The following is a 17657-nucleotide window of genomic DNA, read 5'->3' as shown; positions in this document are numbered from 1 at the left end:
TAATAAGCTATTTATTTTGAAGCCAAATTGAGAGAAGCGATCTCTATTGAGACGCCTTTTGTTTTTGTGTCTCTTTTTCTCCCTCTGACAGCACTACTTTCCCTATCTGCGGGCAATTATTAGGAGCTGTATTAAGTCTGTCTGAGGGGAATTGATTTGAGCTCCATTCATCTGCTTTGTCTCATTTGTACACAAACACACACAGATACACCAGCACAGAACAAGGGCAGTGGTTTTCTAGGACGCTCTGGTGCCATAACCGTTGGCAAGCCCACATGAGATGGTGAAAAGGGAGACTAAAGTGTGTGTGTGGGAAATATGTCTAAAAATGTGCACAAAATAAATTGAAAAATATTGTTGTTGTATCCCCAGGATAGTTGTGCTCACAGAGAAAAAAGGTTGTTCCGCTCTGTGTGCTAGAAATGAAGAGAGCTTGGACACCAAGGAAAGTCTGTAATCTGCATTTAAACCATATGTGCACACACATACACACAGCCATTAAACCATAATGAAAGATAACTGGTTTGTTATGGTTTTGTCTCTCAGGGAGTAGAGTCTTACTCACAGAAGAGTTTGCTTTTTTCTGTACTGTTGCAGCCCATCTGGTTGTTAGGCAAGGACTGGCTGACAGTTTTGTCCTCATTTAGCTCCACTGAGAGTTATATCATATCTCAGAGAGGTGTAATATGTGAAAAATATCTTAATTATAGCTGCTTCCTTGTATGATGTTCAAAATTTTATCTGCTGCCTTAAAAGGGGGGAAAAGTTGCTATAATGCTGTAGAAAGTCTAAACAAAATACAAACTGATATGACCATATGAAAACATTAAATACCACTCAACAAATTGAGGCTACTCTTTATATAGTCTGCACATTTTCAAATGTGTATTTCAAGTTAAAATGCACTATCAATTTACCCTATCAGGATGTAGGCACAGCTGCACTTGCAACATAAAGAAGCAATACTGAGACGAAGTTTGATTTGTGGGAGTGCATCAATCAGCAAATGAGCCGACTGGGTCATACATTTCAAAACATTTGAAGACTGTGTAAAAAGTTCAGCCACATACACTCGGGGGGAAATGAGCTCCAGTCGTGGTAATGAATCTGTTAAAGGGCCAGATCACAATGACAGATATGTGCTTGTTGGATCATCGAACATCTGTTGAGAGCTCATCCAAATCAAAACCAGAGAATTTTAGAATAATGAAATTGTAGGTGACTGGGTCCAACAATTTCTCCGTCTATCCATCTATTATCTGGGGTGCTGGGGCCAATCCCAGCTGTCAGAGCACACCCAGGTCTGGTGGCCAGTCATTCTCAGGGCTGAAGCATAGAAATTAACAACCAGGCACAATGACATTCACCACTACAGTCGATTTAGTCTGTGGGAGGAACCCATGCATGCACGCACAGAAAGGCTCTGACCAAAAACAGTCGAAAAGTAAACTTAATGCTTTTTTTTTTTGCATCATTAAAATGGGCTACTCTTTACTCTTTATTTTATCTATTCAATTTAGATGTATGAATACAACTCAAGATCTAAAATAACTATTGCCTGAAGTCGTCAGGCCATTTTACACTTCCCAGGCTCAGGTCAGTCAGTATGCTGCAGTCAAAAACCCAAACTAGGGATAGCTATTTTCTCTTATTTTATTTTTGTTAGTTTTAGAAGCATACAGTCAAGTTTAACATATTTTTCTGGGGGTTTGAAGGAAAAGTATTTTTACATTTCAGTTTTAGTTAACCATAATAACCTTGTTCATGGGGAAGTAGAGTGTTTGTTTTTCATAAATGCATTTGACTGGGGTGACTTTAGATTCCTTTTTTGTTTGTCTAAAGAGTGCCTTGACAGAAAACCCCCTTCCTTTACATTTTAAAACAATTATTTAAAGTGTTCATGTTTTCAACCAGCTTTTAAAACACCTCTAGATTGTGGTTTGCTTGTTGAAAAAAGAATCAGGATGTCTGGCATAACTTGAACCGAGCCACCTGCTGTTTTGGTCCATGAATAAATTGACTTGAATCACGTAGTTGAATATGGTTTCTAACAAATAAGAGACTGTACATCAGAGAGGCACCAGTTGTGAAAATTAAGGTCGATACCAATGTTTAACCTAATTAAGCCAATGTTTGCCACAATGTTTTTAAATCACTTCTGTTGGTGCAAGACTTGAATTTCCCTCAGCATTAATTATTAATTAATAACATTTTCTCTCAGATTTGATCATGAAAACAGATTGGTTTGTCTAAACGGTTACTTCTCTTACCCTGTAAAAATCTACTTTGATTCAGCAGCTAGACTATCTAGGTACCAGAGTTAACTTGATTGGACATAAGCGGTGAATATTGGTCACTGATATCCGTTCATGCCACATTATTTGGCTGATGTTTGTAAACAAGGCTTATATCGACCAGTACCAGTGTTTAGCTGATTCATCTGCACATCCCTACTGTATGGCAGAAAGTCTGTTTTATTTAGATATAACAAAAGTTGTCACAACATTAGATCACAAAGTCAGGTAGAACCATTTCTTAAATGGCCGGTATGTTAATTCAGCCACCAGGGGGCTCTTGATTGAAGCGATTACAAAAGATGATGAGGAGAGTTCCTCTACTCTGCTCTGTCACCTCTGCTGCTCACTTAAATTTTGAATTTTGAAGTCTTTTCCCGAAAACTGCACTCCATATTTGCTAAACAGTAAACCACTGTTTTTGTTTCATGGATGAATTTGATATAATGAGGGATAAAAGCTGGTAAAAGTGATCTTCCTGGTTCACACTGCAGGCTACTTGAAAACCATTCCAAGATTTTCTCCTTCATAATTAGAAATGGGCTAAAATTATTATTTTTTTTCAATAAAGTTTATTTGTCCACTTAGGGCTCCCATAGTAATACATTGCTTAGAGAATGTTATGTTAGCTTCTTCATGTAGTTTAGCAATTTAGTTTATCTTAAGTTCACTAAAGGTCATTAAAGACCAGCCTTAGTCTGTCACACTAACTTTGGTCTCTACCCTGCATGTATTTTTTTAAGATATAACCTCTGACTTGGCCACATATTTCTATTTCATGTGCTCTTCACAGGGACAGAGGACACTAATTTTCATTTCATGTACCTCTCTGGTCGTTTTTCTGATTTGTTTTGTTGCGCTCTGATCTACTTCTTTCCTCATGCTCTACTGGCAGACAAGCTTATTAGCTGCTGTGGATAAAGGAACAAACAATTCAAATAATTGCATCCCATTATATCTATGAAGAAAACACTGAGTAATAAAACATGTTTATTATGTGCATGAGGTGCATATTGTTCATAAATGCTCACAAGTCTATTTTTGGAATGTGCAGAAATACAGAAGAGATGGAGATGAAGAGGATGTACCAATGTCCATAGCAAGGAAACAGAAATGAATGGGATGAAATGGGCAGGGAGCTGCATGAGTAATGAGTCTAATTATGATTTGGGAACTGCACAGAGCTTCTGCAGAAATGATGGATTCCTCTGCTGAAGGACATTAGCACTCATATACATAGTAACCTGTTTGCATTTGTGTGTGCTCACTACAGTCTCGACACATGCACGTCTTAAGTTTTTCATTTTGCCTCCCTGATTGTGTCAGTGCCGCTTGGTTGTAAAAGCTGTTTACTGTGGGTAATGGTATGTTAAATGTGTGTGTCTCTGGGGATAACTGCCAAATTCTGTAGTAAACTCAGTCACAGAAAAACAGCCAGCCGCAGCACTGCTCCTTCTTCACACCTTTTTTTAACTGCTGCTGTTAAATGAAAAGGTTGCAGTGGTTAAGAGAAAATACACACTAACCTCAGAAAATTATGAGGTAGTAGATTTACAAAAGATGAACACAAAGGTTAACTCAGAGTGAGTGTCTCATGTCCCTGTGAAATGCTTTCTCTGTAGACACACACCAGGGCCAGGGAAAGAAAGGGCTGTTTTTTTTTTTTTTTTTAAATCTTGATTACTTTTTGACAAGTTGGACACAGTCTTCACAAACAGATACAGTGTTAAGAGCCAATAAAGACTGGATGAAGTGTAAAATGTAAATAAAAAACAGAAGGTCTTTGCTAAATGTTTAAAACCCAATCCAGAAATAGGACAAAAAAATATCAGATGTTGAAATTTAGAAACTAAAATGTGTTTGAAAATGATATGACCATTTTGAATTTAATCCCAGCAGCACATTTCAACAGAATTAAGGACAGTGACAACAAAAAGTTGTTCACAGCCCGGAACCGCACCACATTGTGGTGCCCTCTACACTGAATATGCTATTTTGTAGTGACATTGAAATTTTAAATGAGCATTGTTGTACCTCTATAATACACTCATCGCATCCCACAGTGCATCGTGAAATGTAGTGTACTGTTAAAGCTTTAGAGAGCGTGACTGCTCTCATACATGTCAGATGGGCAAAAGGAAAACCAATGTAGAAAACAGAAACACTGAACAGTACACATTAGGAGGCATTTTTACAGAAATCTTAAATCTGTTTTTAATCAGTAAAAAGGATTTGTGGTGAGGATTTATTTAGCAGTTGCATTTTTGTGAAGATGTGTTCAGTAGGCTACCGTCTTATCAGTGAAATCCTACCATTATTTGTTATCAATCTCCACCCTTTGTACACGCTTTTTAGTGCAACAGCAATGACGTTATTGTTGGAAAATGAGCTTGAGCTTTCATGATGCTTTTCTAGTTATCTGACTTTTGGAAGTATTTTAAACCCTTCAATGTTTCCCACAGGATTTTAGGAGAGAAAAATCAGTGGGAAACTTTTACATTTTAAAGTAAAATCCATAAATCTTGTGCATTTTGAAAGCAAAATCTATGAAAATGTTGTTCTTTCAACAGTTTTCTGCTTTAGTATCAATTTAACCAGTTCAGTTCACTTCAGTTTTATTTCCACACTAAAACACAAACTGTCTGTAAACTTACCTGACCACCTTTCTACTTCTCTTTGCCTCTGAATGAAGTATGTTAGTGCAACTAGATTTTCTCATTAGTTTTTATCCACTAATTATCTATATTTTCCTTTATTTCCTGTAAAGTGATACATCTGATCTTAGTCTTAAATCACACACTCATTCACTTAAGAAAATAATATTATCGTAATATTGATTACATTATATATCAGCTTACCATGCTACCTAGCCTGCACACATAAAGACTGAGCGACAGCAGGAGGATATGCTAAAACAGGAAGTGCGCACCCATATGCCCATCCTGCCTGAGCATTACATGGAGAGAAATCACTGAGTCATATTCTCAGTCACACCCATTCATTTGCAATTCAAACACTGATGGTGTACACTGCTGTTTAGAGTGAGCATCAGTGTTAACTATTTCAATTAATGTAGAAGGAAATTCACCTTTGTAAATGATTATCATCGACGACAGATGACTGAAATTATTGATTAGAATTGGCTGAATTCAGTGATACAGCTCAACTTTTCCTACGTGAGGTATGAAACTGAACGTGTTGTCCGCTCTCCTTGGCAGGTCGGGCGTTGCTGCGTTTGAATGGGGAGAAGCTCGAGAGGATGGGAATCATCCAGGAGACGCTGAGGCAGGAGGTCCTGCAACAAGTCCTCCAGCTACAGGTCAGAGAAGAGGTCCGCAACCTGCAGCTCCTAAGTAGAAGTAAGTAACAAGCTGTTGTGTGTAAAGAGCCATGTTTCTCTGTGTTTGTCCTACTTATTGTGGTTTTGTGAGTGAGTGAAGGAGAGTGACAAACAAGCAGAAAACAGCTTGGCCCGGCTAAATTGTGAGGAGGCAGCCTGAGACCACGCAGTCCTGCTGTGACACACAAGGAGTTGAGCATTAAGGTGCAACTGTTTGCAGCTGTATGTGGGTTTTATTGATGTGAGCTCTTGATTTGCTGCCCTGCCTCTGAATAACGGCTTCAGTAAACACTTTTATTATCCAGCCATCAATAAACTGGCTCAGTCAATCACTGCTGACCTGAATTCACCAGTTGACGTGGCTTGTTTCTTGCAAGACTTTTTGTCTTCTGCTGTTGTGGGTGCAGGTGGTTGTTCATTGATGGCTATGAGTCACCAAAGTAAAATGATCACACATTTTTCTTTCCCTGTAGAACTGCATTTCAAATGTTCCCTAGAGATTGTTTAAATCTTTCAGTTGTGCAGGAGGATGTTGGCTTTGATAAATATAACATTTCAAACAGAGAAAAGCTAACAAAGTTTAAATTTTTCATAACCTCTCACTTTTAAAACCTTACAAAAATATAATAAGATAAGACATAATCATGTTTTCTCATGAGTTAAACTCCACTCTTCCTGAAGGGGAATTAGTCTTGCAGACAGGTAAATACATATAGCATAGAAAATGTAAGCATTTAGATTTAGAATGAAAAAATTTTAAATAACATAACTAATTCATACCTCGAGGCACTTGCCATGAGAATTTTTCAGCTATTTCACTTGCTTTTGGAAGGAGGGGGCACCATCCTATAAGCATCAGCAGTATCCAGACAAGCTTGGTTTTTAATGCTTTTGTGCTCTCAGTGGAAGTTCGGAACCCTTCAGCTATGGAATCAGCAGAGCGCTGGCAACTTTTACACACCATGTGCCACAGCAGTTGTTGCTCCCGCTCTGTCATATTACATGGTCTTCCTCTTCATGGCTGAGTTTTTGTTGTTCCCAAACTTTTCCACTTAATAACAATATCACTTACAGTTGACTGTTGAATATCCAGCAAGGAGAAAATTTCATGAATCGTCTTGTGCAAGGGCGGCATCCATCACCTTGCCAAGCTTGAAGTCACTGAACTCTTCAGAAAGGCCCATTTTGTATCATAAATGTTTGCAAATGGAGACTGAATGGTTTGGTGCATAATTGTACACACAGGTCTGATTGAAACACCTGAATTCAATAATTAACATGTTTGGCCAAATACTTTTGTCAATATAGTGAATCTTAAGCATTAAGAGGAATTACTACATGTTTGTTTGTCCAGTTGTTTCAGTCCACTCCCTTGTAATTCAGCATGCAAACAAGGTGCAAATGTATCAGGGGGTTTAACTTCTCTCTTCATATTCATGGTGAATCCTGAAAAATCAAGCCTTTTGCAAAAATAATAACTGCATAATCATTTCAAAGCCGTCCAATCACCCTTGACACGAGTGCATCTGACTGAAAAGAATATTGTGTTAGCAGAGGCAGAGCTTTGAAGTTGTTTATGCCATCAACCAGTTATTATGAACTGATAGTGCAAGGGCTCTTACAATCACCAGCTCCATTCAGACAAGTAAATGAAGTGGTCTTTGCAACCTGATGGGCTCACACGCTAACCCTCTGATCATTCATGCTCCTGATGCTGTAACTGTGTTTTTATGCATTCAGTTTTCTTTGAGCTTTGTGCTGAACTGAAATGAAAGAAATAACTCATATACACATTTAATTTTCTTACAGTCCACCTTTGGGACATGAAAGGGTTTTTGTTGGCACATCAGCTTTGTTTGAAGCTGCAGATTTTTTGTGGAAGTGATAGGGGCTTTGTGTGTGACTGAGAGAGGACAGAACAAGGTAGATGTGATTTAAAAGATAAGGAAAATAGAGCAGCAACCCTGTGGTCTGTACAAACTATCAGTGTAACAGTGTAACTGCCCTTTAAAAGAATTAAAATGAACACATTTATACTAACACAGATTTATCTAGAGAACACACTCCCCATACACTGAAAACCACTACTGGATTTATGACATTTTGCTCGTAAAGTTGATGAGAAAGTATCAGGAGATGAAATAACAGAGGAAAGGGTTTCAGCATCCCTCTTTAACTTATGGTTCTCAAGGACACAAACCTCAGTCTGTATGAGTTTGTTTGAATTGTTGTCTCTCATCATTTTAGCTTATTCCTCGAACATTGCTTGTTTTTCTGGCATATATTAAATCATTTTTGTTGCAAATATTTAAGCTGACTTCAGCTGAGATGCAACTGACTGGTAAGGAGATATAATTAAATTGCTGTTGGACATTACTAATAATAGAGGCATGCAAATGTAATTTGCCACTTCAGCAGACTATGACTCTAAGCTTAAAGGGCAAGCTCATTTGGTGGCTGCATAAAACACCTGAAGTTCACAAGGTTGGAGGGCTTTCAGAGCCGATAAAGGTAGGTCTGGATGGTTAGCGTAGGAAGGGAGTGATAATGGGGGTTGTATCAGGACTGAAAGCGTGAAGCTGGATGATGAGGTGCTAATTTGGTGGAGGAGGGCAGAGGTGATAAAAGTCTGTCAGTGGACATTTAAATAATGTTTACCCTTAAAAATGAATTCCTGTCATTATCTTCATGACATTTGACACCAAAGCAAAGTTTGTGTAGCAGCCAGTTCGCTCATGCTTCTGCATGTCAGCCAAAATTTTTAAACTACCTGCATGAAGAATACCAGTATCAATATTGTCTAAAAAAAAAAAAGCAGCATGCAGGCAAATGGTCATTTGATCTGCCAGTTTAATTCAGACTTCATTGTTTTGATATCTATTTGATGATTTGCATTAAAGTGTAGTTAGGAAATGAATGATCTGAGGAGGTGGACACCTACTTAACTTTGTGTTCCCTTGACCATTTGGCAGTGCTGTTTAAAGCTGACATATACTCTAACACTTAGTATAAATCCTAGTAAGAGGGACCTGACACGCCTCATAGACTGTTTTATATATCCATTTAATGGGCATATTTCACATTCATCTGGGAAACCTCTCATATAAATCATTTGGGAATGGCAGGACATTTTAGAACATTTCCTGGAAGGTGATTGGATGAATGTTCTGTCTGTCACATTCATACAAGCCAATCAGAGCCACAAAACTAAATGCAGTAGTAGACATAGGCAGCTCCAGTACTAACCTGAACTCTACAGGCCAGCGCTGCCATAGTTTATGGATGCTGGAGCTTGTTGGTGGATAAATTCATGCTGAGGCCAGTCGAGAAATGTGCAAAAGCATTAGCAGTGTAAATCACGATTTGATACAATTGGGTGTAGAAGCCTACAATCGATATCAGACGATTTTTACTCACAAATTTCACACAGGCACAAGGGAAAAAGAGCACTTTCGTTAATTCAGTGACTGACTGGTTTCTGTATTTAATAATTAGAATAATCTCTTTATTTTACTGTACAGGATTGTTTTTTAAATATGAAAATTTGTTTTTATTTACTTAAAATAGGGCCCCCCTGAATACCTTTTGCAACCATTTTTGTCCAGTTCTGATAAAAAACTGCCACTATATTACAGTTTCAACTGAGCTGATTGTTACACTGGCAGTACAATAATCTCCACATGGTTCAGGAGCTCAACAGTATTCTTCCTCAGTTCTTTAAATGCATGGTAATAACATGACGAGGGGGAAAGCAGTAAAAAAGTGCGCCCCCCCAGTGTGGCATGTATGTATGTATTCCAGCATTGTCTGAACACAGACAAAACAAGAGTTTTCAGTATAAGTCTTGTGCAGTGTGTATCAATACTTCTCTGAGTTTCTTTGAAGAGTTTTGATAAGTATGCAGGAAGAGTTTCCTGGGTTTTTCAGGGAGCATTTCCCAAAGTTTGCAGACAGAGAGCTCTTTAGCACATTAGACACTTTCTAAACAGTAGAATCATATTTCATTTGTTGGAATTAGTAATAACCCAAGAAAAATTAAACTAAAATAAAAAACAAGCATGTATTTTAAGTAAAAGCAATACGGCTTTATTGGGATCTCCGCGGTTTTTATTAGTCAGAGTGGTGCTTCAGGGTGTGAGTTTTATAACAGAACTAACTAAAGGCCACGATTCTTCTACTTTTACATGTAAAGGTCAGCTTACTCATCATGACTACTCTGCCTGTCAGAACGGTTGTATCATATTTATATGATCCTAAATTAAGTTAGAAAGACAAAATAAACCTGATGATGTCCTCAGGGTTTTCAGCTAGTAGTTTTTAAACTTCTAATATTTGAAGAAAACGGGCTTTGTAAACGTAGAAACAGAAACTGGTTTTCTGACCGTGGTATTACTGTGCTTGACTGGCCAGAGAACAGGCCTGGCCTGAACCCCAAGGAGAATCTTTGTGGAAATGTCAAGAGGAAGATGAGAGACACCAGACTCAACAATACAGCTGAAGGCTGCTGTCAGAGGAACATGGGCTTCATAACACCCCAGCAGGGCCATAGGCTGATTGGCTCCATGCCATGTACCATAGATGCAGTAATTTGTGCAAAAGTAGCTCCAACCAACGACTGCATAAATGAGTACAGTTCTCCAGAAGGCCAACATTTCTTTAGCTATTAGAAATCCTTTTGTTTAACTTTTGAGATATTCGGATATTCTGAGATAGTGGATTTTTGAGTTTTGTGATTATCAACATTAAAACAAAAAGAGTCTTGAAATATTTTACTTTGTATGAGATAAATAGAATATATGGAAGTTTAACTTCTTGAATTCAGTCAAAGGGGGGGGGGGACTTCTTGTGATATTTAACAACACAGAGCTGTGCCAGGCCATAGCACACCAGTATACAGTTGCAAGAAAAAAGTATGTGAACAACAGACAAACACAGTCCGCTTAAACTAATACCGGACAAAAAATGATATGTTTTCATGTTTTTATTGAACAAAACATGTAAACATTCACAGTGCAGGGTGGAAAAAATATGTGAACCCCTTGCCTAATGACTTCTCTAAGAGCTAATTGGAGCCAGGAGTCAGCCAACCTGGAGTTCAATCAATGTAATGAGATTGGATGTGTTGGTTAAAGCTGCCCTGCCCTATCAAAAACACACAACAGTTTTGAGTTGGCTGTTCTCAAGAAGCATTGCCTGATGTGAACCATGCCTGGCGCAAAAGAGCTCTCAGAAGACCTACGATCAAGAATTGTTGACTTGCATGAAGCTGGAAAGGGTTACAAAAGTATCTCTAAAAGTCTTGATGTTCATGTGTCCACAGTAAGACAGACTGTCGACATTTGGAGGAAGTTCAGCACTGTTGCTACTCTCCCTAGGCGTGGTCGTCCTGTAAAGATAACTGCAAGAGCACAGCGCAGAATGCTCAGTGAGGTGAAGAAGAATCCTAGAGTCTCAGCTAAAGACTTACAGAAACCTCTGGCACACACTAACATTTGTGTTGACAAATCTACAATAAGTAAAACATTAAACAAGAATGGAGTTCATAGGAGGACACTACGGAGGAAGCCTCTGCTGTCCAAAAACACCATTGCTGCACATTTGAAGTTTGCAAAAGAGCACCTGAATGTTCCACAGCACTACTGGCAAAATATTCTGTGGACAGATGAAACCAAAATTGAGCTGTTTGGAAGGAACACACCACGCCATGTGTGGAGACAAAAAGGCACAGCACACCAACATCAAAACCTCATCCCAACTGTGAAATATGGTGGAGGGGCCATCAGGGTTTGGGGCTGCTCTGCTGCCTCAGGGCCTGGACGGATTGCTGTCATTGATGGAAAAATGAATTCCCAATTTTATCAAGACATTTTGCAGGAAAACTTAAGACCATCTGTCTGCCAACTGAAGCTCAGCAGAGGATGGGTGATGCAACAGGACAACGACCCAAAGCATAGAAGTAGATCAACAACAGAATGGCTTCAACAGAAGAAAACATGCCTTCTGGAGTGGCCCAGTCAGAGTCCTGACCTCAGCCTGATTAAGATGCTGTGGCATGACCTCAAGAGAGCGATTCACACCAGACATCCCAAGAATATTGCAGCACTGAAACAGTTTTGTAAAGAGGAATGGTCCGAAATTCCTCCTGCCTGTTGTGCAGATCTGATCTGCAACTACAGGAAAGCTTTGGTTGAGGTTATTGCTGCCAAAGGAGGGTCAACCAGTCATTAAATCCAAAGGTTCACATACTTTTTCCACCCCGCACTGTGAATGTTTACATGGTTTGTTCAACAAAAACATGAAAACATATTATTTTGGGGCCAGTATTAGTTTAAGTAGACTGTGTTTGTCTGTTGTTGTGACTTAGATCAGAACACATTTTATGACCAATTTATGCAGAAATCCAAGAAATCCCAAAGGGTTCACATACTTTTTCTTGCAACTGTAAATGAGCACGTTTGTTGTTCACCAAATTGGCCTGACATCATCAACAGGAGTTTTGTCATCACTTTATAAGCATCTTCACACACAGTCAGTGATGGTGGAAATGGACACATATTGTAGATGAATTTATTATGAATATTCACTCATCACACAGCACCATCTTAATGACAGTAATTAAAGCAATACTGTGGCTATTTTCTAATACCCTGGTATACGGTATTAGGATATTACCGCCCATTCCTATTGTGCAAGCATTGGAATGGAAGCTTTGGGACTCACTTTTAACTCCAACAAACTTTTTCACATTTCCACTTCTTAAGTGTTCAAAGGTTAAGTGTTCAAAACTTTGTGTGTTTTTTGCATGTATTACATCAAACTTGGTGCACAGTTTCAGGTCATGGTTAAAAACTGTTCCTTTTAAATATTGAGGTTGTTATTGTTAAAATGAACACAGTGTGGAAATTCAAATCAGAGCATCAAAGCATAATGCAAAGTTTCACACACAAATCTATCCACGCTTCAACCCTCACTGTTATTGTTTGCATTGCATCATGTCAAAGTTTGTTGTTATATTTTATTTGACTCTTAAAGTAGCAGAAGCTATTTCTTTCAATTTTTCATATTTGAATCTTGTATTTTACACTTGGTATCCGGTGTTTCATGTGTTTTCAGAAATATAGGTTTATCTTTCATCAGTCAGAGAAAGGTAAGGATGATGTTCACACAGCCCTGAGCCTCAGCTCTCTCAGGGTAAACTGATCGGTACACGGGCTGTTGTTACATCTGGAAAACTCTTGAAGACAGCATTCAGATCAGAACCCAGCAGGGAATCTGCCCTTCTTCTTCCTCTTCTTCTCTGCCTCTGGTTGTTGTTATATCATGATAACAAACTGTCACTCCCACCTTCTTTCTCAACGCATCAAATTTTCATCAAAGTCTTTTTTTGTGTATGTAGCCATCTGTCGTGCTTCAACTCTCATTAGTAATTAGCTCAAACAGGCAATGCAACCCTTGACCCGTACCCGGCCTCATAAGACGTGTTGTCAGGAGCACGTTGGTTGCCATTGGAGACTGTCATGGTAACTTTGTTTTGAAATGCTCCTGTGATGTCGCCCATCCTTTAATTTATAGCTTCATGCGGTGTCTGCCGGATGAACTGTTGCTCTGAATTAAAATATGAATAAACTCGGAGTGTGACAGACATATTAAAAAAAAAAATGTCAGTTTTCTTCAGCACAAATTCTGCTCCTCATCCTCTTCTCTTCCCTCCCGCCTCTCCTCCACTGCTGCACCTAGACTCTGATGACTCCGCTGGGAGCTCATTTAAAAGATTACTATCAGAGAAGCAGTTTCCTCTCTGTGCGTGTTCAAGCCTCCAGTCAAATCCTCGCCCCTCCATCCTTCTGTCTCTCTACAGTTTCCTGGTTCAGGTTCATGCCGGTGCCACGCTACATCTGTTTGTGTCTGCAGACAGGTGGCGCGGAGTCTTCCTCGGCTATCAGGAGAGAGGGGGGCTTAGAGCTGAAATGCCAACAGTCTTGGAGAGGGGAGTCTGCCTTCCTGCTGACACTTGGTGTCATCTCAGGAAGGAAGGAACTGGCTAGTTGTCAGAGAAACCACCTGGTCACATCTGCTGTTAGGAGAAAGAAAGAGAAATGGTGACTTTCAGAATAAAAGCTAATTATTATAGCTTATTAGCTTAATCCAAGTCTCCCAGTTTTAAAGCTTTATACCTTCATAGAATAACAGAAGAACAGTTTAGTTAGGAGTGTTTACATCAAACCTTGTCTATACTGGTTTATTAAGGTTGTGCAGTTAATTGCAATTTTCATTTTAAAACATGTGCACTAAACAAATTAAAAGTCTGATTTGATTTTAATAAATACTAAACTAAGCTTTGTACTGTTTAGCATTTAGCATGCATACCTCTCACCCTTTGGATGTAGGCCTGAGGATAATGGCCATGCTTTCAGACTGTTTAATTGCTGTGAGACTTGGCTCTACTTACTATCAGCAACCCTCAGGTTTATTTTTTGCAATCAAGTGGTGATTAAAAAAAAAAAGCTTTTTGGATTCATTTTGGATTTAGAGCAAAGATAATGCAAAAACAGGTGGTGTGTGCCCTCTTTAATTATTGTTTATTTATTGCACTTCCTTTTGTTTTCTCAATATTGAACTCTGTTATTGCATAGAGTAGTTTGCCTGTTTTTTTGTGTTGGCCAGGTTTATTGTTATTTACAAAGTTATGAGCTCAGCTGTACATCTTTTCTGCAACTTAAACTTATTTTGAAGCAACAAAATATGAAATAGCTCCACCATAAAAAGTGGTTTCAAAGTCAATCCAAAGTAGGGCTACACAGTTTTGGAGAATAATCTAATAGTGATTATTTTTTTCCAATATTTTGGATGTGATTTAATATGTGGTTATGTTCCTCATCTTATGTTTCTTTCAATATACAAAAGTTATGAATAATTATCTACACAATATTGGATCGATCAAATATAAAGTGTACTATCCTCTAGGCCTGGCCTATATGTTGGGTTGAAATTAGATGATGCATGAATTAATATGAAATATATATTTTTATTTATCCACTTCAGTCACAGTAGTAAATTTAATGATTAGTTTTACTTGCACCAATCATCATAACGACCAGGGCTGAACAATTTTGAACAAAAATCTAATTGTGATCTTTACTCATGGTGGAAATGCAATGTGAATTGTTGTATCGAAGAGAATAATCAATTTTATGTCATTCTAATTTTCGATAAGAAAATCATTTACAAAAGTAAGGAAAGTAGAATTTCTTGCAAATGATAATAAAAATCCTGCTTTAATGTTTGCATGATGGCATTAACACCCCTGCTGCAACAGAGACCAGTTCCAGTTAAGAACTGGTTCCAACTGGTTCAGTCTGTCGATATCATTTACATTTAATCTGAGCAATTCCCTAATCAGTGCCTTACTTCCACATGCCTTGGATAACATGGCCTTGCAAAAAGCAGTCAGCGCAAGCAAGAACAGAAAAATCGAGAAAGTAAACATAGCAGACAGTCACAAAAACAGGCTGGAGTATGGAAAGTGTGGCTTCATTTTTTTTTTTAAATGACAAGAAGAGTGCAACATGCAACGTCTGTTGAACATTGATTAAAGGCAGGGGTTTTCAAAGTGTCTGAGAGTGAGCGTCCCCTAAGAGGAAATAATTTGTCTGTGGACCTCCACCTCCACAAAAAAACAAGATAATGAAAATATAAGTAAATTATTTTCAAGCATTTATGTCTCATCTTTTAATATTTTATTTTTAAATGTTTTTTGTTTTTGATATTTTGGTCTTTAAACAACCATTTTACCAAAGCAATCAGTTATTTAGTTTTAGTAAACAGTTAAGTGTGAATACTGCCTGATTTTTATGCTTTATGCTCTGTTTTAGTGGGATCTGTGAGTTTGCATCTATGCAGTTGATGCAGATTTGCATAACTGCGGTTCATCCTCCACCTTCAGCCTTGCCTAGCACATGCTTTTGGAGCCAAAAACCTGCACATGCAGCGGCTGTCTTCTTGTTTACGGCACTAAATGTCTGTTACTTTCAGTGACCAAAATTCCTTTTACTACCTGTCAAAAACTTCCCTTGGTTTTGGTCACTAGACTTAGTGCTTTATTTCTGTGTTCCCTAGAGTTAACATGGCCTTATGCTGCCATCAGCTTATTCATCTTTGCAAATCAAACACTGTGGCTGCTGAGCATCGTCAGGTCTAATGCAGGAAAATCCAAATTTAACAGTCAACTCTATAGTATAGTTTTTGTAGTAAATATAAATTTGTCCATTTTGTCCCACAGACAGCAGAAGTTAGCATAGCAAATCACCTTCTGGTTTATGGTTCTGTGCCTCCCCTGAAGTCCTTGGGTGCCCCTCCAGGGGAGGCCCTCCTCACACTTTGAAAACCAGTGATTTAATGCAAAGCATGCATCTTTTTGCATAAGAACTGTTAATTTGGAAAAGATTTTAGATTTCTATTTGTCCAGAATCCAGAGACTGGTTTTATATTTATTATCAGGTTTAAACTTTTAAAGAAAATGAGCAGTAGTATTGTGTTCCAATTCAAGTTCAGAGATTGACGTTTCAGAGAGCAGCCTCAATAAAATTTGAGTGTGAAAACAGTGAAAACATACGTAGTCTACTCTTTACTTTATCAATAAGCAGAATAGATAATGGCATCAATATCACTAAAATCTTACCAATTCCCATCACTACATTCCACACTTAAGAAATATTGCACCTTCTGTGATTCAAAAATTACAGTAAGACATATTGCAACTGATTCTTAATTTCGATTAATAGCCAGCCTCAATTCAAAGTACAATAACCTCCAACAATAGAAATGAAGTCCACCCAATTTGACAAATCACCCCAGTCACCAGCCTTCAGCTAAAAAGAAGCCACTTAGCCCACCTTGGTATTGTTGGATACAACGGCTGAGGCTAAGACTGAAGAGGATGGTGACAGATGAAGCTAAGAAGACAACAAGAGTGAATGACTAATCAAGAAGCATGTAGGAGAACAACTCAAAAGCAGAGTCTACATCTGCACAGATTGTAGGCACTGTTTTTAGTGCTAGCATTGATTATTTTCAATACAAAACAATTGTAGTTAAGCATTTGAGGCACTCGATGACTTGAGTTCAAAATATCCCCTGAGTCAGCTGTTTTCTTCCCCTGGGCTCACAGCCTTCTCTTTTTAACTTTTGGAACAGCGCCACACCTGTCATTGTCACCTCTTCCTCACAGACCAGTCAAAATCAAGCCTTTTCAGGGAGGAGATGCAATTTCCAGGAATCCTTGACATTGTTTGCTTGTTTCTTGGTAACATTTTCTGAAATAAAGGATAACACTTCAGGAAAGGAGCTATTTACAAACTAGCTTTCAAATAAGACAGAGGAAAGCAGTGGTCAACTTTAGTTACCTAGCAACATCAAACCCTGAGGAGAAGTACTCTGGATCTCAGGTCATGGACACAGGCCCTTATTCATAACAGACTGTGACAAAATATCTTGGTGGTCTTCTGTTTAGACATTTGGAAGGTGCAAAAAGTCGTCAAATCTGACTCATGTTTGTGAGGTTTGCACATAAAGAAAAAAAAATCCTTCTTACACCAAAAGTTTCCATTATTATATTTGATGTTGTGAACAAAACTTTTTTTCTACCTCCCCTGAGCCTCTAAACCTTGTCATGGTAGATTTAAATTATGTGTCCCTTAAAAAGTCCTTGACTCATTTTTATCAATATGATACATGTCCCACAAGACACTGGACCTTTGTTATGGGACAGTTAACAGAGCATACAGAATATCCCCATGCCCCCTCTTGGATCTGCAGACCAGTGCAGTGCACTCCTTTCCCCACACATTAAACTGTCTTAAAGAGGGAAAAGACACTGTCTAAAGACATGAAAATCTGGTCTGATGAATCAGTTGCTAGTCCTCAGGGTTGCTTGTTTCTTGAATTGTGAATCTGTGTTGTTTTTATCTTTAGGACGCCGAAACTCCTGTCTGCCTAACAAATGTCCCTTTTTGGGTAAAGAATTT

At 38.4% G+C, this 17657-nt stretch overlaps 1 protein-coding gene across 1 annotated transcript in view; it reads left to right on the top strand.

Annotated features, from left to right (window-relative positions):
* The window catches only part of samd10b (sterile alpha motif domain containing 10b), an 80252-nt gene that overhangs the window by 59928 nt on the left and 2667 nt on the right, over positions 1 to 17657 (top strand). The window contains exon 4 of the mRNA XM_041799782.1: positions 5513 to 5653. Coding sequence (XP_041655716.1) covers positions 5513 to 5653 — 141 coding nt within the window. The remainder of the gene's footprint in view (positions 1 to 5512; positions 5654 to 17657) is intronic.

The sequence above is a fragment of the Cheilinus undulatus genome, linkage group 11, assembly GCF_018320785.1.
Source record: "Cheilinus undulatus linkage group 11, ASM1832078v1, whole genome shotgun sequence".
In the NCBI taxonomy this organism is placed as follows: Eukaryota; Metazoa; Chordata; class Actinopteri; order Labriformes; family Labridae; genus Cheilinus; species Cheilinus undulatus.
This window is presented reverse-complemented; position numbering and strand designations above follow the sequence as displayed.